The following is a 27,844-nucleotide window of genomic DNA, read 5'->3' as shown; positions in this document are numbered from 1 at the left end:
TGAATTTTTAATGGCTTTTAATTATAAGCATGTCTTGGATGGTTGTTAACATGTTTACACCATGTGCAAATGATACATAGTAAACAGGGTTAGAAAGAGTCCCTCTTCGGTTCTTTTTACAACAAACCAGAGTACAAATTAACCCGCGAGGAGCTTTACTTTTCAGTATTGGATTAAGTTAAAACACATCAAAACTCCAGTTTATCCTCCAGAGAAAGAGTCGATCCAGTTTTTCTATTTTTTTTTTCTCACAAAGTGCATTCTTAACAGTGAGGTTTGTATGGAAGTTTCTGAGTCCTCTTTTTTTTCTTTAGATCTGTTTTCACTACACATGATTCAAATGTTATTCTCCTGTGAGACGTCATAGAGGTCTTGGTATTCAGGTTGAAAATAGCATATGATTTTTTTTTTTAAAAATAGTGGTTATATAATCATAGTTTTAATGTTCACAGCCCTCGATGTTATGTAGTTTACTTCATTCATGACCACTAGGTGGAGCTGTTTGGTTGCTGAATGACAACTTTGCCCAAGTTTCATTGTTCTCAGAGCAGGTGTAAACTGTTGGGTGCTTTTCCTGCATTGGATGATTACAACCTTAAACATACATATTAATCTACGAGTTTCAGATCACATCCCTTAAAATCCCAAGGATTTACAGTTAGAAATAAAGATTTTTCCCTTAAAATCAAAGTTGAGTTATTTTTTCTCTTATTTGAGAATCAAAATTTCATTCACGTGAATTCACTTGATGGGTCAGAGGTAAGCAGAATAGGGATTTGCCATTGATTGTATTCAGGAAGCCTGTTTGCGAACAATAATCAACCTTTTAACCATTAAACTGTCTGCTGATCAAAAAGAGGATTTGCGAGTGTTTTCTTGAACTGATTAGGCTAAAACTGTATAATATTGCAAATAAAATTAACATGTAAAAAAGTGTATCTGATTGCATGGCAATGAGGCAGTGACACAGTCCATCAATGAAATATTACAAATAGTTAAAAGAGCAAACTCTGGAGCCTTTGACATTTGTGTGCATCATAAGGCTCTCCACAGTCCTTGTTTGAGATTGATTCAGTTCTTTGTGCACCGTCACAAATATAACTGCTGGAAACACAACAGATTTCTCAAAATACGCTGTGCGATTCTCCCACAGTGGATGGGAGACGTATTTATAATTTTACAGCCATGAGTCACTGTGCCGTGCACTCAGCACAGGGCCAGAAGATGAGATCTTTAGTAGGTATGCCAGTCCTCCAAGTGGTTCAGCATGTTAAAGAGTCTGGAGCAGCTCCGGGTGGAGAGGATTTACCGTCTCACTTTCATGGATACTGTAGATGAAAACACTGATGACAATTATGTGTCTCCGTAGCAAGTAAATTGTAGCCATGTCACCTGCACAAAAGAAAAGAAAAGACAACAAAAAATAGCTTACTTTTCTTAGCAGGCAGCTCAGATACCACATCCTGCACTGCATTGACAGCAGATCTGTGCAACATCTCTGACAGCTCTAAGTATTGTTTACCTGATCTCTGGGTTGCGGTGACGTAGGACCTGAGACAGCATCTCAGAGGTTTGTTGGAAGCAGCGACTCAGCTCGTCCAGCTTCTGCTCCATGGAAAGGATACGCTGCTCCAGCTCTCGATAGGAGTTATTCCAATTGGCACTGAGGTCACACATGATCATCTGCATCTGTTGGAATCAACCGAACAGTGCAAATGCAGAGATTTTGGTAATTGCAAGAGAAAACCACTGTGGGCTCTGTGGGTGCAGACACATTTAAGATGTATGTTAGAGACTTATGGTGAAGTTTGGTGACACACTATTATATTGTGCATGTGTGGCAGTTTCAAGCCAACTCACTTGGGGCAGACTCGAAACCACCCCACTGTTGCCAACTAAGAAACTGTGTCACTACATTTGGCAGCTGCCTTAGCAACTTGATTTTAAAAAAGAGGCCAACAGCAACAAATCTGGTTACTTTTTTAGTCACTGTGGCTCAGCTGCGTTCAGTCAGTGAGCGAGAGCAGCCTGTTGAGTTTACTGCACGGCAGTCAGACTGTAATTAACTGATTGCAAAGTGGCCATGGCATGGTTTACGTTTGACATCTTAGCAAGGGGCTACACTTGCAGTCTGGAAAAACTAGGTTTATTTTTTCAAATAAATCAATCAGGAAGATGTATTTTAAAGTGCACAAATTACACATTAGTGCCTCTCACTGGGTAACGTCTTTGTGTGTTGGGTTTATTCCACATGGAAAACTTCTCTGGGCCTGTGAATTCCTGACACAAATGACTCCTGAGACATTTTATAGAGATTTTTTAACAAGCATTTAATGTGTCTGAACACCTAGCAATAAACAGCAGAGTGTAAATAAAATACTGCGTAATCGTCTATGTAAGTAGCGAGTGTTTTTAAGGGGGATCTTTGTCATCCTATTTGGCACTAGGCTCTCCAATGAAACATTCCAGTGACAGCTGTCGTTTACCTTGGGGAGGTCCACCATCTCACTGACGTAATCTCTCAGTTTTTTTTGTTTGAGGCGTAGATGCCGAAATCTGTGCAGAAAACAAAAAGATAAATCTCAGTCATTTGGAAGTATTTCAAACATTTGCATTTTAATTACATTTTTTCCAAATGCTACACAGGAAGGGAAACAATTCAAAGTAATTTTGATGCTCTGGTGCAAGACTATGTCTATGATTTAAAGGTACAGTGTGTAGGATTCTGGGGCATCTATTGGCAGAAATGGTGTATAATATTCATTCAATTTTTCATTAGTTTATATTCTCCTAAAAATAAAAATCTCAGGTGTTTTAGTCACCTGAAGGTGAGCTGTATATACCTACATACAGAAATAGGGTGAAAAGCACAGACATTCGAAAGGGGTCAGTTGAGGTGGTTCGGGCATCTGATCAGGATGCCCCCTGGGCACCTCCCATTAGAGGTGTGCCGGGCATGTCCCACTCGTAGGCAGCTCCGGGGTGGAGCCAGAATACGCTGGAGGGATTACATATCTTGTCTGGCCTCGGAACGCCTTGGGGTCTCCCTGGAGGAGCTGGAAAGCATTGCTGGGGAGAGGTATGTCTGGGGTGCTTTGTTTGGCCTGCTGCCCCAGCGACCCGGCCACGGATATGTGGATACGGATATGTGGATAAAGATGGATGGATGGATGGATGGATGGATGGATGGATGGATGGTCCTCGTAGTAGTAGCCCAGTAGCCCTGAACGGACACATCAAACACTGGCTCCCGACAGGGCCTCGTTTCAGTTCGGCAACCTCACTGCGAGATGCCACTAAATCCTACACACTGGACCTACTATGTGTTGAATTTAGATGCTCCGATAAGTTTTCAAGTGCACATCTAAGGATGAAGCACCCCATCTTTGTACAAACAGAGAACTCCTGGCTCAATACACAACTCCTGATTTATGGAGTTTTCAACTGAGTATTCCACTACCCAACATGCAGGAGTCATGCTGTGCTTGTTACGTAGCTATAAAACATTGCTAGGAGTTTTTTTTTTTTTTTTTGTTTTTTGACGTATGGACGTGGAAAAGGGCTAAATTTAGTACCTGAGATGGATGAAACCACCAAAAAAAGAAATATGGAAACCACTATTGCAACCTAGCAGCCAGTCTCTGACGTGAGAGTACTGGTTTCATATATGATGTTCACCATCCCAATGTGTGGAGGTGCCTCCCCGCTCGTAATTTCCACAGTGTATTTATTTATAGCGGTGCTGCCCGGTGTAAAGCAGGAAGCACAACCCCTCCACCCAGGCTAACACACACTCACACACACACAATGTTGTCAAGATAATGAAGCACAAAATCACACTTGGACTTCCTGTCTTGTGCAATCACTTGTTCTTCGAGGAGGATCTTGGACTCAATAACAAGAAGAATAAAAGTGCAAAAAGAATAAAGATGGCTCCTCAATATTCCCATCTTATACTTGATGAGTGTCTTAGAAGAAGGTGAACAGCATGTTGGGTATTACTGTCAAATTATACTGTAAATCGTGAAAAAAGGACATTTAATTAGTCATTTGCCAGCTTGCCTACCGACCTTGCCTTGAAATCTGTGTAAAAAAAAAAAGGGTGGACCCTTGTTCACACATGCCCTGCCCACATAAAAGAAGCCAACAAATGTAATTAGTAATCTGAATTAGCCATTAAAAACTGTGACTCTGTGGTTCAGCGTGTTGACACAAAGTTAATGACCCGTAAAAATACACATGTAAGGCACACAAACCGCCACCCACGTACATCCCTTGCCCAGACACAAACGCACACACAGAGGCAGACATCCTGCCTGAGGCAATCATTTTGCGATACAGCAACTCACACTCTGATGGCTTCCAGAAGGCATCTCTGGTGTCTTCGCTGCTCACCGCGGTTGCCCCTTGTCAGGTTTGTGCGGTGCAGAAGCCAGCATTCCCTCAGCACATTAGCAGCAGCGTGGCGGATCTGAAATGTCAAAACCGACCCATCAAACAGTGGAGGCTGCAGGAGCATGAGCATGGTGATAAAACCATTACGATAAAGTCAATCAAACTTGCAAGCTGGGCTGACAGAAAACACAGTGATTCATATCGATCATCCCTGTACACGAAGTATACATAAGAGTCGTCCAAGGCATCTGATTTAATCCAGATAGGCTTCCTTGTTGCTCAACTATGAAAGTCTTCTTTTCACAGAGATGCTTGTGTAAAATACTTTGACAAACAGGCCGTACAGACTAGAAGTGAGGGTTAGAAATTCTCTGGTATCACCTTTCTGTACCTTTCTCTTTGATTCTATTCACGTCTGTTTGTCTTCCTGCACAAATCACTGTAACTGCCCCGTGATGATGTCACTCTGGCCCTGTTGTGAGGGTTATTAATAGAGGCTGTCAGTGTCTGCATCCAGATGTCTTCCCTTGTTCCCATCAGTGTAAATCTGGACTGCACCAGATAGCTCAGAAGGAAGCATGCACGCGCGCAAAAACACACAGAGCAACCACAAGCAAGGCATAAAGATGCACCGAGTGACAGGATGCAGCCACCGGGAGAAAGGAAATAGTCGTATCCTCCAAAGCAGTGCACCTACCGCAGTCAGACACTGCTCTACGGTTTGGTTAGAAGCTGTAGCGCTGCATGCAAAGCAGAATGGAACGATATTCTAAGAACTCTATCAGTCATTATACATTTATCTGTATTCCTGAGACACTTTTCTGGCTTTATGACAGTGTTTTCTTGTCAGTGTTTATTTATCAGACACCTCCGTCTTCCCATCAATAAACAAACACTTGAATCCGGTCCAAGCCTTCAAACAGAGCAAGACCTCTGCAAGCCGCCTACACACACACACACACACACATACACTTACAAACACACACGAATGTCAGCTCAACCAGTTTCCTGCCCATCGCTGCACCGTCCTGAACTGACACAAGTTTCTTTCCTGACAGAGATCAGATGATTTCCTCTGTTTGACGCCTTGAAAATGCTATAAAGAGGTTTGCATCTCCCTCCTCTTTTCCCACACTATCCTGTCCTCTGGTGTCTCTTCTCTAAAGAAAAAAAGTCATCCTAGTAAAACTCCAAAACCAAAACATGCATGCGACACGGAAAGTAGTGACGCTTCCATCCTGACGGCTCCATCCGCTGTGTCATTCTTCTTGTTTGTGTTGTTACACTCAGTAACCTCTGATGGAAGGGAGGGCAGTTGGCTGTTTACTGAATGTTTATATAGGGAAGTTTATTGAATTAGTAGATAAATATTATCACAAAAATACGAGCCACTATTTTCAGGCTCTACAGCTCCCGTGAGAGAACCTTCCTATATACAAAACCCCACACATCTGTCACACCTGTTGTAGTAGACATTTTAATCTAGATCTGGATGTCTCGTCCATAGAGAATGCTTTGCTGCACTGCCATGTTTCTACAGTAGCCCAGAAGGGAAAAACCAAACACTGGCTTTAGATAGGGCCATTCGTAGCAGCCACTGTTGTTAGCAGCACCTCTGCGACCAGCAGCATCAGGAAAACACTGACTTTTTTTGTGTGAAACTGCTTTATTCAGTGTTTTACTGGTTTAAATAAGTAGGTCGGTTTGTTTTGGAGAGGAAGAGACCTCTGCGGATAATTCGGCTCCCTCTCCTGAACGTCAGAGCACACAATAGCACGCAATAGTCTCAGACGAGCTGAACAACATTGGAAAAACACAGATTTGTAACGTGAAGCTGCTTTATTCAGTGTTTTTACCGGTTTAAATCACCAGATCCATTTGTTTTGGAGAGGAAGAGGCCTCTGCAGATATTTCGGCTCCTGGTAAAAACCTCCTGAACGATGAACATTGAAGGAATTCTAACTGTGCAAAGTTTCAGCAGGTTGCAATCTGCAATCCTCACTTAATGTCACTCAATCTCCTTAAATCTTACACACTGCTCCTTTAAGAGTTAATCATCTCACCTATACTGAGCTGTTAATGTGTCAATAATTCTATGTAAAGATTTTGATTAAATCCTCCACAGACAATCGTTGAGATCTTCTCCATGATGGTTTTCTATTAAAGGACCACAATTGAACAGGTTTTGGCCCATTCAACACAAATAACATATTTTACAAAACTGCCAAGCATTTTTCAAAGCATTCCAAAGTGTTTTACTTTTGTTTTATTGAGTTATGTTATTGTTGTCTGGCACTGCAGAACAGACTTTTCAAATCATTCTGCACTACCACAGCTGCATTGCCACGCAATGTTCCAGTGACTTTGACAACAATAAACACAGACGTGGTGATCATCGTGATGGATTACCTAACTTAAACAAGTTTCAAATTTCTTCAAGCTGATTTTTTTTTAATGCAGAAATTAAAGGGAAGGTGCGTTCCAAAATCAAAAACATTACAGCACATTCTAAGAAAGAGTTAGTAGCGTCGTGAAGTATGCATGATTTGTGGTAAATGGGCCAAAACATGCAAAAACAAAAACATGCAACTGGTATCTTTGAAGTAACACTTCATCACATGGAGCCAGTCGATGGATAAGACACAGCAAAATCGCAAGTGAAAATGGCCATGCATCCACAAACTTGCAAAGAATAAATCACGAATCGGTGAGTTGCCTGGTTCTGCTTATAAACCTATTACTTATAAACATTTTCCATAACATTATATATTTGCTGGGTAACTTGACTTATTTTGCTCTTACCCTTTTGGAGATCTGGATGTCCAGCATGAAGAAGTGCACATGTTTCTCTCCTTTATTCAACGCCAGCATCTTGCTAACGACTGCAACCAGCATGGCAGTGCAGGCTACACCCTAAAATCCAACACACACACACACACACACACACACACACACACACACACACAGGGGGGTTGGTGAGGTTACTGATATGTCTACCATCTGCCTGTCTTCTAAACAGCCTGAGAGAAAGTGTTTGAGATTGATCCTGGATACTGCAGTGACATCAACAAGGCAGAACTCAAGAGAAACTGATGTGAACTTTTACAGTCTGATTTTAAGGCTGAATTTGTCTACATCCTCAACCTTGTGTGTTTTGCTCCGCCATGACCCTCAAGGGAAAGCACTTATTCAGAAATGTTGATCTTCATACCTCATATGGTTTTGTCCAATAAATCAAAGTTATATTTACACAGAGAGTTCAATGGTTAAACACGGGCCTCTGTGGCACTGCTGCAGCGCTGCTTTCCTCTGAGAATAGCTGTGTGCTATTGCTGGACATGGAGCTACAGGCTGATGGTAAGGATTCAAAGGGGCCGCAGAGCGGATCACATCCACGGTCACACAAATAGACATGTCACAGGAAACATGGACAAAACACTGCTGATTCCATGTCCACTGTGGATAATGCTAAAAGTCTTTACCTGGTTTCCTCTTCTCAGCTTGCATTAGAAAGAGAGACAAAGAAGCAGAGAGTGAGATCAAGCATGAGCATAAGAGAGTTTTAAAAGATATATTTATCCTTCACTCTAACAGCCACAAAATATCTAAAATTACACCGTCTGTGAAACCTGGGATGTACAGACTCTTTCCTTGGATCCATCCACACACTGTGATGGGATGCAAACAGCGTTGTCAACCCCTGGACACAGCTGCAAATTGAGTTATGGCTGGAGTCGAACAGAAGTGCTGACCATAGAGGCTCTCAGCCATATTACAGGTGTGAAAGTCTAAGTGACTGGCTCCCAAAACTGCCCTGATGGGAGTAGGAATTTTTTTTTTCCAAATCACGGGCACAGGTTGGCACACCCTCCTGTTGTACTGGTGCCAAATGCAATAAACCACCTAAAAATGGATACAGTGGAAAGTTTACCCTTATAAGGATGGAAGCTTATAAAAACAAGGAGATGGAGAAAGAGAGTGAGTGAGGGGAAAGATTGTTTTCCACTCTGTCATGGAGGTGTCTAAACCGGACTCGTGCCCACATCCAGAACCACAGCGGTGACTGTTATCTGCTTGTACCAGAATTTAAAGCAGCAGAGGTGAGGCAGCGAACCATAGTCCGTTGCCTATGCAAACACACAGCCACTCCTCGCTCTCAGTGAGTTGCTGTTTGTCTTACTTTACTGTACCTCTTTGTGTTTTATCTCAAGTATCATTTCCCCATCCCTTTAAACCTCCATCTCTATCCCTGACCCTCCCTTCCATCATTTGTTTAGTCTTAACCTTGGCGTTCCTTTGCTTCACTGTAAAAACACAATATTATCTTGCTGTAATTTAAAAAAAAAAAAAAGCACTATGAAAGGTTAATATTTGCTCCTAAAATTTGAATTGACTGTAATGCTTTCTCCACTTTCTCCCTGGGATACTTGATTTATTTTATTAATATATATGCTGAGATAAACAATTTCACAATTTCTTTTAAAGTTATATGACAAGGAGAAAAGTGGGTGCAGCAAAACAATGACATCATGCTCTGTATGCTTTGAGTGGACAGCACAGCGCCCACTGCATGCTGTCAGCTTCCCTCCCTCAGTCTTTTCGTGCGAGTGCCTGGTACCACCAAGGTCCTGCAGAAGCACCAGCCATTAAATTACAGCTGTGGTCTAAATCACACACACACAGGGGGGATGAAGGCATTCAGGTCTGTCAGCACCACTAGGGTGTGCAGCTGGACAAAGAAGGGGCATATGTATCCAAGACAAGTAGTGCAGGAGAGACTGGGATGGAACACAAAAGGCACAGCAGAGAGGTGAACCAAGCTGAACTGACTCGATACGAAATGGGAAAAACTAAATGGGAAAATGGGGGAAGAGTTGCTGCAATGGAACAGAACACCAACGGAGGGGAATGAAACAAACCAGAGAGGATGATGATATGAAACAGTACGGAAAAGAATAGAGCAGAGCACAATCAGAATATATTGGCTGTGTCTAAACTTCCATATTAACATACTATTTAGTGGACTGAAACAGTATGTGAGCCAAGTATGTCCAAAACTGTAGTATGAAACCAACAGCTCATTATCATCAATAACGCTTTTTAAATCTAAGTGCAAGTATGTAAAAAGTGCCTTCTTTAACTTGGCAATCTAACCCCATAACCAGGTTTAGATCTCCACCAATTACTGTTCTCCCTATTGCCTCGGATGTAATCAGTGTTATCAGTTTAGCCATTAGTTCTGGTCCCTGCTCTGGTGGGGTACATATGTCCAACAATGTTAATTCATTCTCTTCTATGTTATCTTTGAACTGAAATATATATCTCCTTTCCTTATGTGCCAGGATTTTTGCAACATGAAATGGGATCAGCATTGCAAGTCCTCGTTTTGTAGAGCCAAAGGATGAGGGAAATACTTACACATCAGCAAGATGTTCTAGTTTTACATGTTCGTCTTTTGATAAATGGGTTTCTTGAAGAAATGTTATACCCCCTCCTTCCCTTTTTTAATTTTAATAGTATTTTTTCCCCTTTTAATAGGATTATTTAATCCGTTTACATTAAGTGAGGTTACTTTGAGGTGTGCCATTATTAACTAGGCTATCTGTTTCTTGATTTCCTTTCCTGCTCACCACCTCATACCTCCCTGAACCAAATCCTGTACCGTACCAATACAGAGAAACCCCCAAAAATTTGAGCTGAGCCGAGGTTGGTATGGATTAGCATGGTTACGTGTTTCCAACCGGCAAAGAGGCCTTCAGGAAGTGATGTGGTTATCACAGCTCAGTGTATCTGGATAGATACATGCTACTATTAGCTACATATTGAGTGCATAGTGAATAGCATGTGATGTCGGACACAGCAAATATATCGAGGACAAACCGAACAGAATGGGATGGAACCAAGTGGAGTTCGACGGAACAAAACAGAACTAAACTGCAGAGAGCAGGAAACAAGGGAAAGGAGCAGTACGGAGCAGAAATTGAAGAAAAGTGAACGTAAGGGCAAAATGGACCTGTGCAGAAAAACTCTACAAAACGAAATGAAAACAAGAACAACAGCAACAGAACATCTTGTTTTTGTACCTTATCAAGCTTGTTGTCCACGCAGAGAAGTAAGCGGCGGTTTGGTTAGGAGCACATACAGAAGTGAAACACAGATAAGACTTTCTTTCTGTTTATCAAACTGAGCATTAAATGTCTTTTGTGTTAAAACCACTACTGCTGCCCTGGCTATGTGATTTTCTGATAAGAGGCCAAAGAAGCCAAAGCAAGCACTTGAAATGAAATCTCATGAATGCCTCTACAAGTGTTTTACATACTTCTATATGCACACTATTGCATGCGATTTCTTCAGCATTTGCACAAAAATATTTTGAAAACTTTTGTATCTCATAATGAATCTCACGTCAGCATGGAGTCCTCATTTTCTTAAATAACATGCTTTCTGAAAAAGCAACCCAACCTAGTTACCATGACTCCAGTGAAGAGACAAACCGCCTTGCCACAGCTGGTGGTGGGCGCTACATCCCCGTAGCCCACTGTGAGGAAGGTGATGGCTATGAGCCACATAGCTGTGTCCATGTGACCTGTTGTTGCTTGGGCCTTTCTGCAGAGAGGAGAAAGCAGGAGTGAGACTGTGTCATAACAGAATGTGTTAGGTGTATTCTTATAGACTGTAATTATGGGCAAAGACAAAAGTCATGGCCACATGCTTAACATAAAACCTATCCATAATTAACTCTTGCATAAGCCCAACCCTGGTAAATCTAAACAGTCATAACCATCTTCAACTTCTGTGGACATAACCATGTTTAACTTAAACATAACCTGTTTTAATCGGATGCTTGTGACATTTAATTTTAGTCTGTAATTTAATAGTTTCCATGGAGGTTTTCTTGAAATGACTGTTAAGGAGGAGGAGGGTCAGAAGAACAGGTCTACTATCATGGGCATCGGTCAGAATGCATCAGCCTCGAAATTCTTTTGCACACAAAGGTTTATTTTCCAAAACTCAAATAACAGTTAACATAAAGGGGGAGCAAACACAGAGTGGTTTAGAATCCATGAGCACTGCTCATCTGTGATGATGAAGAAAGACAAGTGAAATGGTGTTCAGGGTTTAAATCATTACCGTCAGGTTAATGAGTGAACAAAAACTGAGGAAGCAATCAGTGCTGAGGATAAAGGAGGAAAGGAAGTGAGGTAAAGGAAGTGTCAAAATAAGGGAAAATAGGAATCTTTACAACAATAACTATGTAATTCAGAAGATCTTATAGCGAAAATAGAGACAAAATTGTGAGACAGTCATTTAAGTTTAATTACTAGTGTTGAGTTTATAAGTAATTGAGATAGTCTGGCAACCTGTCCAGGGTATACCCTGTACAGCCCAGTGTCAGCTGGGATAGGCTCAAACCCCCCCCGTGACCCCAAACAGGATAAGCAGTTACAGAAAATGAATGAATGCAAATGAATGAATGTTGATTTCCATAGTTATTATTATGAAAGGTCTCTATTTAAAACAAATTAAATAGTTACTTAATTCTTACTAATTCATTAATCTTAGAGGAAAACCTCATTCTCCCTAATCCTATGACCCTATGACCTAAGACTTCATTCTACTTAAAGTGATAGTTCAGGTTTTTGGACATGAAGTTGTGTGAAACGCTGACCATCTGTAGCTCTGATGTGACGGTGTCACTACTGTCAACGAGCCTCCTGCTCTGAGAAATGGTTGCCTACGGGTTACATCTGTAACAGGAAACCAATGGAATTGGGAGCCGGCGATGTTTTTATTCCCACAGCTGGGGAAATCACAAGTTCGCACCATTTTGGTATTCCTCTGTTTACCTACAGCAGCTGACGAGGGTGTGTCGTGAGCCTGAGCCGGTGTTCGCGCTGTAGTAGTGGGTATATATAGGGCTAGTACATCTTCTTCCTCACTAATAATAGCCTACTGGTTCTCTGTTGGAAACAGCCGATGAAGTTTTCGTTAGCCGTTGCTATCCTGTGCGCCTGCACGGCGTGGTGATGAACTGTCTAATTGATTTCTGTTGCCGTGCTGTCTTGCGGGCCTGCACGGCGGAGTGATACTGGCCAGAAAATAGTCCCAATTGATAGCAAGGTCTGACGTAATGCGGGGATGTTTTCAAATTATTGAAACAGTCTAACAAAACACATGCATACTTTTTTGTAGCTTAAAATCTTTTGGTTACGTCTCCCCCTTATATCTTCAGAACTACTTTTTCTCCGGTAAGCTATGGGCCATTTCTCAGAGCAGGAGGCTCGTTGACAGTAGTGACACCATCACATCAGAGCTACAGATGGTCAGCGTTTCACACAACTTCATGTCCAAAAACCACTTTAATCACTTTAACTTAGACCTGTTGTCCTCGTTCGTGGACACTTTTCTGTGCCATCTAGTGGTAGTAAGAGCACAATACACTAATCCATGTAAAAACAAGATGGCAGCCATCTCTGCCAAGTCAGTCTGCAGCCGATCCCGACACAAAAGTGGACAAGGTCCAAAACCTGATCACATTTTATGGTTAAAACCTGTTTATTTTTGTTTGTAGTTTGATACGGCAACAAATTTGACCAATTTGAGCAACAGCAACAAGCTAAGACAGTGTTTATTAAGAAGTAGCTAACTCAAATAGCTAGGAAAAATTAAAAATGCACGCCAAACAAAATTTGGGTCTCAGCAGGATATAGGAGTGGGTGGCACAGATCAATTTATATATACATTTTCTATCCCAGTATATGTAATTTTATGTTGCAATATCAGTACTTTATATGTCTTGATATATTAAGTTTTCTGAAAACTTTCCACAAACAGTTACGGAAAAAAATAACCAGATGCAATGGGAAAAAATGATAAATCAAGGTGCTGTATAACATTGATCCAAAAATGTTTTTAAAAAATCCAATTTTGCTAATAACAGTCCCTTCCTCTTTGCAGTACAACAGTTCCCACAATGGCCTGATACAACCAAAGATATCAAAGCTTTAACTATTACAAAGAGACAAAATCCTGACGTTATTCCACTTGCAATACCCAATTATTATCATCAGTCTATCTTGATTGTATATTTTGTATATTATTTTGTATTGATTTGTTTGTCTGTACAGGCCAGTGTTGAGGAGGGGCGGCATGGGCTACGATGTTGTGTTTCTTGTTGCTTGTTTGTACTAAAAAAAAATATATATATATTTATTTGTTGTCTATATCATGACATTGCCCCACCCAATCCATATGTTGAATGATCCCCATAGACAATTCTCTTTTTTTGCAAGTTAAACTGACCCACTGTTACACTGGCTTAAGCACTAGCAATTAGTTGGAATAAAGTAACTGAGAGTGTACTGACTGATTCATTCCCATTCCCAATGATCAATTCTTTATTGTAAGCACTAAGGTACGTTGTCCTAATGTTCTTATGATTACAGTGACATCTAACTTTATGTCTCAGATACAGCAATAAATGACACATTTCCTGTGTACAATGAGTCCTCTGAGTTTGATAAAGGCGTGGTCTGTTAATCAAACTGTCTTATCAGTGCTGGTGCTTTACAGTACTTAGGAAGTCAGGAGGTGGGTACCAATGTAAACTTGTAAAACATCATGAAGCACAAGTCCAATGTACACTCGCAGAAACCACACAAAGAGGCCATACAGTGTGTGAGCGTCTCCTGGATTTTCCTAATCAACGTGGTTGGTGTAACAGCTCAGTGTTAAAGGTTTGGTGGTCTTATCAGCTATCAGTCGAAAGTTCTTTTATTACTTTTGACAAATCAAAACATACAAAGACTAAGACATGTGAGACTGAAGGTTGAACCTCCCATTAGGGTTCAAATGAACAAATGACCTCACACTGTTCAAACAGCCAAACAGACTGCGGAGGATAAAGCTGACGTTAAGTTGGCTCACGCTGAAGAGCAATTTGTCAGAGTACATAGAATTTGATGATTATCAAATGGACATCCAGTCTGAATAGGAAAGTCAAATTGACCATCAAGGTTTGAGAAGGAATGTTAAACTATCAGACATTTAGATTTTTTAATGGGCATGTGTGTGACGGGGAGTGGAGCTGTAGTGTGTGTGCGTGTGTAGGCAGCTATAAAAAGAATTTAAAAAAAAAAAAAAACATAAGAAAACTTGAAACTTTATTCATTAGTGAAGGTAGCCCACAGTTTACTTTGTAAATCATTGTTTATTCTATTTTAGGAGTATTTCAAAATACCTTTTTTATCAACCCTCAGAGATCAAGATTTGAAAAGCTCTATTCACTATTTGGCACAAAAGCTTCTGATAACTGAAAACCTGACGAAGTTTTCTATTGAAAGATAAATAAAACCTTAGTTTGCTCACCTAATTTGATTCTCCTTTGATTTGTTGGGAAAAAAAGGTGCCCTTGGCAGTCACATATTTGCTTAATCTGCGATATGTGAGTGTAGTTAAAGTTCACTCTCATGAATGACGTAGAGAATGTTAGCTTTAACATTAATGGCTAATGGTGATCATTGTGCCATTCCTTCGCTGTTACTTACCCAGTCAATATTTGTTGAGAAGGAACAGCTCTGTTATAAAACCAGACACAATAAAAAGATTATACTTTGTCAAAGGAAAATTACGTCAGCAGGCTGGTGGAATTTTACTTTGAGCTTTAACACACAAATTCAGTTAATTGCATTGTTCTGAAGCAAAAATATATCCATGCTGTATGTTGGAAAAAAATGTGCTAATGAGAGAAATGGTTTGACATTATAAAAACACACACATTTGATTTTTTTGGCAAGCGTTAGGTGAAAAGATTGATACTGCGCTTATAATTGTACACTGACTATGAAGCCACAAACAGCAGAAAGTTAGCTTAGCTTAGCACAAAGACTGGAAGTACCTTAAAACTTCAATTAGTGGCCCAGGCTATTATTTGCTTAAATCACTGAACTAAACAGGTCTCTATATGGGACAGGCCTTTAATTTCTTTCACACAAACTGTTGCTCAGTAAAGATGGGAAACACGATCAAATTGTTTATGTGAACCAGTATGACTTTGACTTTTATAAAAATTAGGCTTTGAATAATAATAATATTAATTATGTGTTATGTTGTGACACTTGTTTCACGGCACTCAGCATACAGACATTTTACCGACACTTTACCTGCTAAAACAATACTCATGACTTGGATTCATTTTCAAGTAAAACACTTTTGATTCTTTTGATTGGTGGACCTTACGGACTAATGGAATATAAATAACTTACCGAAACATATATTTTGACTTTATGACCGCTTCAGATGAAGGGAGTCACCACTTGTTTCTTTATCATGAAGGTAAATCTGGATGAATTATGGTCTTCTCTGGTGCTCATGGTTTAAGAAAAATGAAATAAACTGAGCTAAGGATGTGTAACATCTCCATTTTGACAAAAGTTTTAACATTTATATTTGTATGTGTGATCTAAACAGCTAACTAACGTTAGCTCAAGTGGGTTGTCAACAATCCGGTTTTATGCAAAAAACTTCTATAAAGATGAACTGTTTGGCAACCAGACCAGGCTTCTAATTGAGACAGGCCTTTATTTCTCAAAATGTGTAGCTACTTTAGGCTAGTAAAGGGGACTGAGCATCTAATCAGGACTGGGCTTTTAATCAAAGTTTACGGTAGGTGAAAACAGGTAGGCTGACTCTGAAAATCTTTCTGCCAGCACCTCTATAGTCTCCACGAAGGCACATAAACAGCCCTTAAAACCACAATGTCTTTTCTTTTTGTAACCAGGCTCCCAGGAAAGCAGCTCAGCCTTGCTTCCATTTTTTTTACAGTGGCCACTCACAGTATTACAGCAAGGAAAATCCCTTGTAGCCCTTCAAGCATTTTCCTCACACACTAAGAAACGTCTGTAAAACCATTGACAGGACACCTCAAACTGCAAACAAGGTCAATTATGACTCTTTTTATTGTTATTTTGTTTTTAAACATGGAGGTTTTGTTGAGAAAAAGTTTTGTAAAAATCTGTGATGTTATCAAAGTCAACGCACCTAGCGGGAACTAGCAGGAGAAACAATACTGTGTATGTTTAGTGGGCCATATATCGCAAACCAAAACTGCTTTTGATGTATTCACTAGGTGAGCAGTTTCATTGGAATGAATAGGCGCCATCTTGGGTTTGATATCTTGTTTTTATTATACATCTATGAGTTTAACTTTGGATGCCTGCTTCATGCTAAGCTAAGCTAATCATCTGCTGACTGTAGCTTCATAGTTAGCGTACAAAAACAAGAATGGTGTCAATCATCTTCATCATGTTCTTACTTGAGTGCTGTTAATTGTATCAGTTCATGAATATGAGTAAATTTCAGGGTAGACTGTTTATCAAATACTTTTCCATTTAAAATAATTCCTATTTTTGCTGGATGTCCCCACAAAGTCAGTCTCCAAGGTTGGTGCAAGAGCTTATGTGTCTCCCAGTTCAAAAAAATATATTGTACTTTCCAATGTTTAGTAGAAAACATACGTCATACCATTTTTTGCCAGTATTTTGTAACTTTACACATATACAGTTCTCTTCCCTACCTTTCACACAGAGTGAGCATCCAGGAAGCAGTGATCCAGAAGAAGCTGATGAAGACCAGCAACGTGCGTGCCGGGTATTTGTTCATCAGGATCTTGAGTACAAAGCGGAAGGTGAAGTTGATGTTGTTGAGGGAGCCGATGCTCCTGTAGGAGGCGCTCAGCAGGACTTTGCTGTGCAGCAGGATGGCTCTGTGCACCCAGTACAAGCGGAGGAACATCAGCACTGAAAGCAGCAGCTCCAAGTTCATCATGCCCTTGGAAACACAAAGCGAAGCTGAGGAAGAGGAATTGGTATGGATGCCCACCTCCCAGTATGTGCCAACAGGATGGATGACACAGACCAACAGCTCCAGAATGATCACAAGAACCCTCTGGCTGGTCATGGCAATGCACCAGTCTACCTGGTTGTGGTCAATGATGAACAGCTGAAAGATGGAGGAGGACAGTAAAGAAAGAAGTTTGGTTTCCATCCAAATGCAGTGCAAACTTTAACCAAATTTTTTAGAAAATCTGCAAAAGAAAATGTGAATTTATGAAATATCATTATGTAAGATAATCAGAAAGTGGCACTAATTGTCCAGTCATGTGTCATAATATCAGTGTTTCTCAACCTTTTTTATGTCAAGGACCCCTAAAATGATACACATTTAGGCCCTGACACACCAAGCCGACAGACAGTTGTCGGTCAATGTCAATCTGTCACCTAATCTTTGCAGTGTATCCTGCACCACTGGTCCCCATCGGCTCTTGTTGGCCCAGGTCAGCCCTTGTCGGCTTGTTTTCAGCCGATTCATCATGTTAAATGAGTGAATAAAATCACTCTGATTGGCCCTTCAACTCAGAGCACAAGAAGAGAAATGGAAGTGAGGAAAGTAAACAATTACCTAAAGTCAAGAGGGAGTGAGACCAAAGCAAACTTGTTACATTAAGATTATTTTTCTTTAGCCATTGAGCTTTTTGGAGCTCTTTGTGTTATTGCTCACTGGCGTACCATAAATTTGCTCTGTTCTTTCAACATTGGATTGTGTTGTTAATGTGCTAACTGGCTAACTAGTATCATGACGGTTTCCCTTTTTGAATGACGAATACAGACCACTGCAGTCTGCTGGTGCAGAAAGTTTTTTCCACTCACACAGGCACTGAATGTACGTGCTGGTTAACGGCTGTAGTCTTTGCGACGTGTTCATGTGCAACTCGTTGTCTAAGATACAGGCAACATGAGGGGACACAACAGTTGGCTTTTGTGGCCGCTAGTTGTTTGTTGTCAGTTCGGTGTGTCTGGGCCTTCGGGTCACGATCTCCAATTCGCTTCGGAGACCTCAATTTGAAAAGATTTTGGTTGTTAGATATGATTAAGACCAGAATTGTTTAGTTGCCAATGAGAGTTAAGGAGATAACCATGGAGGAAGTGAAACCTGTGTTCAGAATAGTCACTCTTATGACTCTTACTCACAGTGGGCTCACTTTTATTGTAAATTAGATAGTGAAAATAAATCATTCCCCATTTTTCAGGGCATCCCCTAGAACTCCCTTAAGGACCCCGGGTGGAGAACCACTGCATTATTCCACTGCAGAAGAAGAGCGCTAGTCAAACCTAGGAAAACAAAGGATGTATAGTATCGGAGAGGTGGACAGAATCTTACACACAAAACATCTGATAACTCCAGTCACTGTGTCACACAAGAACTAATCTCATTATGTGGCACACAAGGATATGCATATTTGAGTATATGTGTGCTCTGCATCTCAAGCTAAAAACAAAGATAAGATAAATGCAAACACACATGTATCTACAGAACAGTACATTGTGTTTGTAAAGGTCTGTGATAAGAGAAATGTTGTATAAGCCTCCAAAGATATGAGGCCACAGAAATCTGGGAGAAAAACTTGTTTACTGGTTTGTATGAGTTGTTCATATGTGAGGAATGTGTTCATCCCCTCAATATATAGCTTTTCTGTGTCTAAGTTTGTTCAAGAAAATAAAGTAAAAGTCAAGTTTCTCTTCTCCTTGTGCCACTGATTGAAGCATCTTAATGTTGTTGGCTTGACTTTGTTTGTCATTTCTGACACCCAGGATTTAAAGCGACATCAGGCACCCCAAACACCCTCTCTGTGTTAGTCTCCACCCTGAACCTGCCCTTCCTTATCTTGTCTTCACACTTGCATGGACCTCACGTGTATCAGACACACATGACTTGCAACCAAACTGAAAACACTGTAGGTGAGAGCATAAACCCAGCAGCCTGACCGAAAACCTCTCTGCACTTGTTGTTCATTCTGCATTTTATTGAATACGCATGCTGTGAGTGTGCATGAGGGCAAATGAAAGAATGTTTACTCTGTCTAATTTCAACCAAATCCCTTCATGTATATTGAATTCACACACAACGGCAGCGAGCCACATGGATTGGAAAAATAGCGCAGCTGCAACATTGTGCATGCCTGTGTGGGCTGAGGTTTTTCATCCAGGGTTTTTTACGCACACAGCAAATATAGCACAGATAATCAGTGTTGAGGCTACCATCAGTGGACCGAGAGCTCCTTCTAAAACGATTGCCCTCAAGTATCTCGAGCAAAGTATCATTCTAGCCAACATAATTTGGAACAAACATTTACTGGTATGAAAAATGATGCACAAAATATGGCAAGTCCAGCCCTGGAGATCAACAACGCACACACACACAGGCTCTCACTCGGGCACACACCACATCTCAATAAGGGCGTCCAAACTGTTGGAAACAAAGGGGGAAAGGCAAACTCACCCTGATGTCCTTATAATGGAAAGCTATGATGAGGATCAGGAGACACCCAGTGGACAGGCTGATGGAACAGTTGACGAATAAGGCAGTGTTTGAGCCCTGGGAAGGAAATGGAGACAAGGGAGATAAGGCATAAAGATTTGATTTCTTTCCATTAATGTTCTCCATCATCAAAGTTTTATCAAGGCTGTTAAACTGAACAGTTTCCTCCGCTCACTGTGGTGATGACAGGGGTGGAAAGAGTAAAAGGTAATCTTACCCATTAAGATTACCTAAATGACTGAAACAAAAGTTCAAAACAGACAGTGAGTTGGTCGCATATGATCAAAGTGGCCACCTGATTGACCTTTACGGTACAAAGCTTGTCCCATGGGGCATGTCCTATACAAATACATTATGTATTTACATATTGCACAGCTAGTTAACCAAACATTTGGTCCATTAAAGTTAAAAAGCAACCAAACAAAGAAAAACCAAGATCTTCACACATTCCAGGACCACATATACAACAACAAAAACATTACATTATATACATGTCCAAATAATTTCGAGCATTTAATGTGTTTTATGTGCAAAAATTGAAACACAATGTGCAGTGAATAACAAAAGAAAGAAAAATGAAGAAAACTTCATTACGGTACAGAGCTTCTTCCAGGCTCTCGCCACGTAACTAAAGCTAACTTAAACCTTTCACAGGAGAAAAGTCAACTCAGTCTTTGTCTCAAAGAAGCATAGACTTTGTTACGTTATTTCAATATGTACCCTCAGAGCTGTGTATCACGTAACCCAAAATGCACCTCTAAACAACAGTGAAAACATCACACCATGATGAAGAAATCAGCATTTTGCACTTCTTTCCTCACAATTTAGAATGGCTGTTTCCCCCGAGACAGTGTGGACAAATCGACAAACAAGAGTTTCTAGACAGCAAGAGGAATTTGATCTCTGACCAGCTTCCCACCTGAGAACAATTGTGGTTTTGCATCTGTACTATCCAGAAACCCCAGTCAGTGCGCAACCTTAACTGACTTCAGTACGTGTAATTATTTCAGAGTGCAGTCATGAAAATTGTGGTTGGATATTAAAAGTAATGATTGTGCAAATGTAAAGATTTTCTTCCTCTTACATGACTGTAAAATAACTCGAGGTTTTGTTTGCTGTGCTATTTGCGACAGTTTATCGACTAAACCAGTGGTTCTTAACCAGGGGTCCTTCAAGGAGTGCAGGGGGTCCCCAGAAAAAAAAGGGCAATACTTTTCTGTCACTATTTAATTCACAATAGAAGTGAGCTCAGTGTGAGTAAGGGTCATAAGAATGACTATTCTGAGGTTTCACTTCCTCCATGGTTATCTCCTAAACTAGAGTTTACAACTGTAGAATTTAGGTCTTAATCATAACAACTCAAGTCTTTTCAGATGAAGGTCCCTGAAGCAAAGTCTCATCAAATGGGGGTCTGTGATCTAATGTGTGTCAGTGTGCATTTTGTTTCCTTGAAACAAAAAAGCTTGAGAACCACTGGATTAAACACTCATCAATTACGTGTAAAGACAATAGGTAAAGAACATAATGAAAAGAACAGTTAGTTGCAGCCCCCATGGTGGATCAAATGTATGCATAGATTTCATTACATACATATTACATTTATGAAAAATGTACTTTTAGTGCACTTTCCACAATGAATAATCAATCCCTCTCCAATCTGCAACACCATTAAAAGTGTGTTAACCATCTTTTCTTCACAATAAAAGTTTTGTCAGGGATTTCCTTTCCATAAAAGATGATTCAGAACTCATTTAAATGGAACATCCTGCTGATTGTGTTATAACAGCGTAACTGTAGGCTACTCTGTAAATCTTGCCTTTCCAAACGCAGCTTCATTATAAATTTACAGTATTTGGGCCTAATGAAAGTGGAATTACTGATTCTGTAATGTACTGCGTAAAGGTACATAAAAGCCACTCAATTAGAGTAACAACAGCGCTTGTAATTAAATACTTTCCAATCCAGAGAACTGACAGCTGGAGACACAGACGAATTAAGAACCAAGCATATGCTTCTGCCACCTTTGTCTCGGCAGGTTAAAGAGCACTTATACCCTTCATCCATACACCTCAGTGCAGCTAATATAACGTCAATGGAAGTTTTTAACGGGAAGTGCAGTTTAATGTGGTTTACAGTAAAAAAGATAATTACAAACTTTCAAACTTGAGGAAACTTGAGCATGTAGGTGGTGTGGTGTGACGTCCGTTGGCAAGGTACTACGTTTTCCACAGCTCCTCCCGTAGCATCCACATCACGTCTGTATTTCATCCAGGGCTAATTAGAAGACCAAAAGCTCAACAATTCACCACATTCCATGACAGAGAGTTCAACAGCATGCTCCTTGCCGAGTTTCTAAAATTGGTTTTGTACCATTTTCATGTAGGTCATTTCAAGCCCGGTGAAGCTAATCTGGGTTAACCTTATCATGGATTGTTTCTCACAGTTTTGGACGAACACCGAGCCACCATTACCAAGACGGGCCACCCAAGTCATAGCACAATAATTAAAAATAAAACACTGAATCCAGTGCGAAGAAGGTGGTCTGGTTTCCGTGAACTGCAATAAATAAATACTTGCTGAAGAAATACTGCATACATCTGATTTAAGTTTTCTAATTTGTTTTGTTAGTTGGGGAGCTTTCACTCGCTTTCATGTAGATTTTTGTGCTGTAGGTCACTAATAGGACTAGAGATATAATGTAATAAACTTAAGGACAGGCTTACAATATTAAATATTATACTGGTGCAGTTGGACAGTCACAGGAAAGGACACAGCACATTTGAAGGTTTAGTTAATGCGATAGTTAGGATTTTCTGAAGTGGGCTTGTATGAGGTACTTATCCATAGTCAGTGTATTACCTATAGAAGATGGTGGCCAGTGTGTAGCAGTTTGGAGAAGCAGACAGGAGTACTGACACAGAAGCTAAGCAATGCACTGCTGTGTATGTGGGGCAGCAGCAAAACCAAGTGGCAACCTCTGAAGCCGGAAAATGAAGCCAAGGTAAGTGCCAAAAACTGCACTTAGTAGAGGCTGGCTCCAAAAGCCAGTCAATTACTATATATCCCAATGTTAAAATGCCCAGTGTGGTGATTGTTGGTGTCCTGGGAAGTCTTCTTTCAAAATACACTTCAGTTTTCACAGGAAATTTACCATTTCCATACAGTCTCTTTCAAAATAAATGCACTACGTCAGTACAACAATGCGAATTGACTTTTTTTTTCCTCCAACAGCTAATGCAAGTGGTTGGGTTTACGCAACAAAGTCACATGGTTAGGTTTAGGAAAAAAGAACAGGGTTTGGCCTTATATCTTACAGGACAAGAACACTGCTCTCCTGGGTGAAAGTCAGTGTTTGTCGTTCTTGTCCAGCTGCATTTCTGCCTGACAACCGTTAACCAGTCATGCCTCATGCTGACGTTAAAGGACAGCTCTTTTCGTCAGTGTCTAACGCCACAAGTCACTGCCCAAGCGCCGGATTTCGCCAACTTCAGATTGAGACCAGGTTGTCAATATCTTAACTTGATAAAGACCTTTATCAGGTGGTCCTTTTTTAGGTGGCTGAAATATGTTTTGCTGCTGTCCCTGTCCACAGCAGGGACACATTTCTTAGCCTCCATTACTCCTGTCTACTTCTCCAAACTGGGGGCACCCCGACCGCTGTTTTCTGAAGATGATACACTACGATTGATAAGAACCTCATACAACCCCACTCTAAAAAATCAAAACTATCCCTTTGATACCAACCAAAATCTACACAAGGTGATTTCATTGTGAAGTTATCTGGTGACAAATCCTATGATTATAAATACTAAATGATCACTGCTGGGTAACACTGACAGTAAGTGTACATATAGACATTTTGTTATTGTTATAGTCAGAGTGACCCAGTCAAACACTGCATGAGACAGTGTTGGCAGTGTCTTGGTTGGATGTGTGCTGATGAATAAAATCACGGGACTGATGTTTAACAAAATACAAGTAGACACTATGCAGGACATGTGTGGCTGATCAGCTGTCGGTGATGAACAAGAACCTCCAGATCACTCACCCTCTAAGACCATAGGCGAGTAAGATACCACTTCACTGTGGCACATGGGACTCTTAGCACTGTTGGTTTTCTTTCTTACAAACTTGATGCAGTGTCTCATCAGGCCCCCAGAAAACTATCTAGAATTGAGAACTGCCCTGCAGTAATGTTAAAATGATCTATTGGAGGAGGTGAGTGGGTCGCCAACATTTTTTCATTGCCACGAGTCACCACAGCAGCTCGTTCTGATACTTCCTCCTCTCTGGTTGTGGATCAGCACAACAACACAGATAACATCGAGGTGTGGGCCAGATTGGGGCCACTGTCTATGGTCACAGTTCAGTTCTAGCACCGGTGAGAATGTTTTCGCAAGTTTTTGCCCGTTTTTTTAAGGACCACAGTTGACCCATTTTTCGCAAGCCGTTTTGCTTTGCCTATGGGGCAAATGTGACTAATTGCTAGTTTTGAGGTGAGTAGGGATGTGGTGCATTCAGGGCAGCAGCATACAATTTGTGGGTGAGATTTACCTATTTGCATGTCGACCACATATTGTGTAAGCCAGATTTCAGTGGGTTGGTGACACATTGACCACATTGCAGTCAATATACTTAAAAGTCAACTCATAAGCCTGTCATTTTACAGAAAATATGGGCTACAACACTGGAAAGAACTGCATATTAATGATGAGGGCTTTTTATTTGAACAAAAACTATGACTACATTGCTGCGTGCCGAGGTGCCCTGACGTTATAGCTGCTACTTTATTGCGAATATTTTTGAGTTTATTGTTTTAATCTTTAAAAATAAACTCAAATATTATATTCTTACATATTATCATATCATTTTTAGATGATTGCAGTCGCTTTAGTCAAGGCGGAACACATTTACATTGTAAATGTGTGGATTTAGCAATTGACAGGCAAGTAAATGAGTCATAACTCGCACGCAAGGAAACTATTGTCCATTATACCAGCACTTTAATCCACCCTTGGCCCCAGCCAGACCATAACAACCAAAATTCAAAATCATAACAAGAGAAAGCAGGCATGAAGCTGAACAGAGGATTAAAAAGCTGGAAGAGGAAAGTGAAGAGGCGAGTCAGAAATGAACAGTGCAAGCATTTAATACACAACAAAAACACGCTGAGCTGCCAGTCAGCATTATAACATGATGACAATATATTTGTATGTGAAACAAACATTGTGACATTTAATACATTTTCCCCACCCAAGGAGACCATATATATGATACATATTACAGCAATGGCGGCCTGCATGTTTGCTGTGATTGTGTAGGTTGTGTTATTTAGTATTAGTATGTTTTATGTGAGAGAATCGTAGCATGAAAATAAATCTCAGCAACTTCAGATGTTGGATATTTCTAAATAAATCTGAAACTGCTGAGGTCAAATTTGGCTTTTGCCACGACATGCTCAGCTTTTGGACTCCAAACCTGCAGTTTTATAATTACACCTGGTTGAGAACCAGAGTGAATAAAGCTCACGAAATGTTATCCGCTTAAGCCCCTGTTCAAACAACAAGAAATATTCTTTCAAACACTGGACGCCACGCTTGGCTTTTCATCCTCGTGTGGGTGTTGTTTTGAGTTGTCATTCCAAGAACGTCATCGAAGAGCTTCAGAAAAACGGACACAAGGTTTCATCCTGGTCAAAGTGTACACTCTTGGCTCAAGCACAGCCAAACTCAAGACATAGAGACTTTTAGACTGGCCATGCAAACACTCTAATTATACACTAAATGATGTGGAAAGATAGCCTGAAGTACTTTGGGCAATCTCGCTGTAGGGGAAGAGGTGAAATGTGGAAAAACGTTCTATAAATAGCCCTGTTTTTCGTGCATAACCATGAAAAGGTAAGCTTAAAATATAACTGTGTAGACTGCAGATTTGATCGGCCTACAAGTTAGGCAGCTCCAAGATAAACTGCAGAATATGGCTTTAAAAATAAAAAGCAACGCTGGGCACTGAAAAGATGCTGTATTTTGCTAAGGCAGCCCCTGTGTGACCAAAAAGTCATGTCAGTCCACAGCCAGGGGAGAGGATGTCGCAGCTCACACTCGTTACTTGGACATCATATGAAGTTTAAAGACGGGTGCTGAAAACTGTTACATAAGCTATGGTTAAATCAGCAATGCAGCCTCTCCAAAATAATATGCTTTAACTGTGGTGAGGAACACTTTTCCAGTGCATCAGCATTTCCATGGTACAGAAGCTGATGCCTGTTGTTAGGAATGGTCAGACAACACCTGTTCTTGGTTCGTATTTGTAAACTGGAATAGTAATGTCCTGTTCGTGCCAGCACCGTTAATTTCACGACCACGCTTCTCCGAGTCCAACTCTCTGAACACTGAGGGTCAGGCCCTATTTCCATAGGTTTCTCAAAAGACTGTAGCTGATGTGAGTTAAAAATGTGGGGGCTCTTTGACACTGTAATCAATCACTGACTTCACAGCATGGAGGTGGTCTGACGTTTTTTTGCGGCGTGCATGAGAACTTTTTTCCACATGTGGAACTGGCGTGCGCTTTAGGAAGTCAGGGGGAGTTAATAATTTGTTGATTGTGTGGCCTGGCATTGTTATCCACTGAGATCTGCATGTTAATGTCATGAGGCTGTGCTACCAAATAGTGTGTCTGGAAGTGGACTAACTAATCAGAGGGTCAGGGGGGTTCAAAGCCCAGGTGCAGGTTCTGCTGTTGTGCTGCATGGTGCTGTCTGCTAATCAAGGAAGTTGTTATGACAACAAATAGAGCCAGTTGTGTAATGGTGGTTTCTCTGCGCCAGTTAGGATCAATTGAAATAGGTCACAAATAAAAGAATATATGGTTTAACATAAATGTAGTTTGTGTCAGTTCTGTTATACTCTGAATGAAAATCTAATTTGAGCTGTTGTAACTGTGACACACGGAGCTGAAGATGCAGCCACACAGCAGCAGAGCAATTGTGAACAGGCTGCAGTTCTACTGCATGATGCTGAAACCAACACCATGATGATAGTGTTAATTATTGTATCATTTAATGATGCGTTCAGGGGCCAACACTACAATGTCTCGACCAGCTGACAATACATAGCCACATTTAGGTAATGTAGTTTAAATGTTTTAACTTTGCTGATGTAGATGCAGCATCTGCAACGTGTGCAACGTGCAATATGTCACATCAGCTAAAGTTTTGATTTGGTTTGTAAGGTTGATATTGAGCAGAATGCATCATATTGAGAACTGCAGTGGAAAGCGAGACAGGGAAACATGCTGCTGAAACGAGCGCCAAACAACACCAAGTGTCAGACATTTCCATAATTATGTAGTTTGGTTATGCAGTTAGTGAAGTCTGATTAGACCAGCTTTTCACTCAGGCATTAGTGTAGTTAATTTCTCAAACCTACCGGTTTGTAAATGGAGGGACATATTTCGGCGTGGATTATCATGAGCAGTATCCCGAGCAGAGCAGTGCCCAGAGCCAACGCGCAAAGGCGCTTTTTATCCTCTAATAAAAACTTTCTGTCCCGCAGTCTGTAGAGGTCGTCTCCCTCCATGTGAGCTGTCCGCTTCCCGGGAAGTGACAGCGGCACGGCCACCGTCGAGCCCCCGCCGTTTCGGTTGATCAAGCCATCACAATTCACACAGTCCACTTTGGAGTCTCCCTGCAGGCTGCGGTTTGTCATCTCCATCTCCAGAGCGCACATGAGGCGGCCGTCTGTCCCTCGCTCCCTGTCGCCGCTGTCCGTCGCTCCGTCCTCTGCCTGTCCGCTCTCTCCTTTGCTCTCCTCCCGAGCTGGGGAAGGCATAGTCCGATGGGCGCACTGTGTACCAGGCCCTTCTCTCGTTTGTCGCTCATCGAAGTAGCGGGTTTACCAAAACATTTGGCCTTTAACACACCCTCACCTTAACACTCCTACCAACCGGCGCGCCGTAGTTACGCGCGCTGATGCCATTTGCACAGTGAGGCGATGCAGGCTTACCCGTATTTACATGGGTTATTATTTTAAGGGTGTGCGTCAGTCTGCCCCAAATGAATTCTCTCTCTCTGTGT

At 41.0% G+C, this 27,844-nt stretch overlaps 1 protein-coding gene across 5 annotated transcripts; it reads right to left on the bottom strand.

The window, feature by feature from the left end:
- On the bottom strand, positions 1-27,841 carry kcnn4 (potassium intermediate/small conductance calcium-activated channel, subfamily N, member 4). Of its 5 annotated transcripts, XM_050046853.1 has the most exons (10): positions 27,198-27,841; positions 19,732-19,827; positions 16,970-17,394; positions 14,943-14,972; positions 10,866-11,001; positions 7,198-7,308; positions 4,350-4,471; positions 2,487-2,556; positions 1,523-1,689; positions 1-1,392 (listed from the first exon to the last, which is right to left on the bottom strand). In XM_050046853.1, the coding sequence occupies exons 1-10, from the start codon at positions 27,597-27,599 to the stop codon at positions 1,389-1,391; spliced, it is 1,563 nt and encodes a 520-aa protein (XP_049902810.1). In that variant the 5' UTR covers positions 27,600-27,841; the 3' UTR covers positions 1-1,388. The 5 variants fall into 5 exon arrangements, with proteins under 5 accessions (XP_049902810.1, XP_049902811.1, XP_049902813.1 ...); XM_050046854.1 differs by lacking the exon at positions 14,943-14,972; XM_050046855.1 differs by lacking the exon at positions 1-1,392 and having other exon boundaries at positions 1,623-1,758.
- Positions 27,842-27,844: the final 3 nt, after the last annotated feature.

This window comes from Epinephelus moara, chromosome 6, assembly GCF_006386435.1.
Source record: "Epinephelus moara isolate mb chromosome 6, YSFRI_EMoa_1.0, whole genome shotgun sequence".
NCBI classification, from domain to species: Eukaryota; Metazoa; Chordata; class Actinopteri; order Perciformes; family Serranidae; genus Epinephelus; species Epinephelus moara.
The sequence above is the reverse complement of the archived record's forward strand: the minus strand, read 5'-3'. Positions and strand labels throughout refer to the sequence as shown.

Excerpts from the sequence above, each read along its gene's own strand:
- kcnn4 (XM_050046853.1), bottom strand. The coding sequence starts at position 27,599 with ATGCCTTCCCCAGCTCGGGAGGAGAGCAAAGGAGAGAGCGGACAGGCA. Across the intron at positions 2,557-4,349 it reads CTTCTGGAAGCCATCAGAGT|ATTTCGGCATCTACGCCTCA; the intron begins GTGAGTTGCTGT and ends TTTTCTGCACAG. Across the intron at positions 1,690-2,486 it reads AGATGGTGGACCTCCCCAAG|ATGCAGATGATCATGTGTGA; the intron begins GTAAACGACAGC and ends TGATTCCAACAG.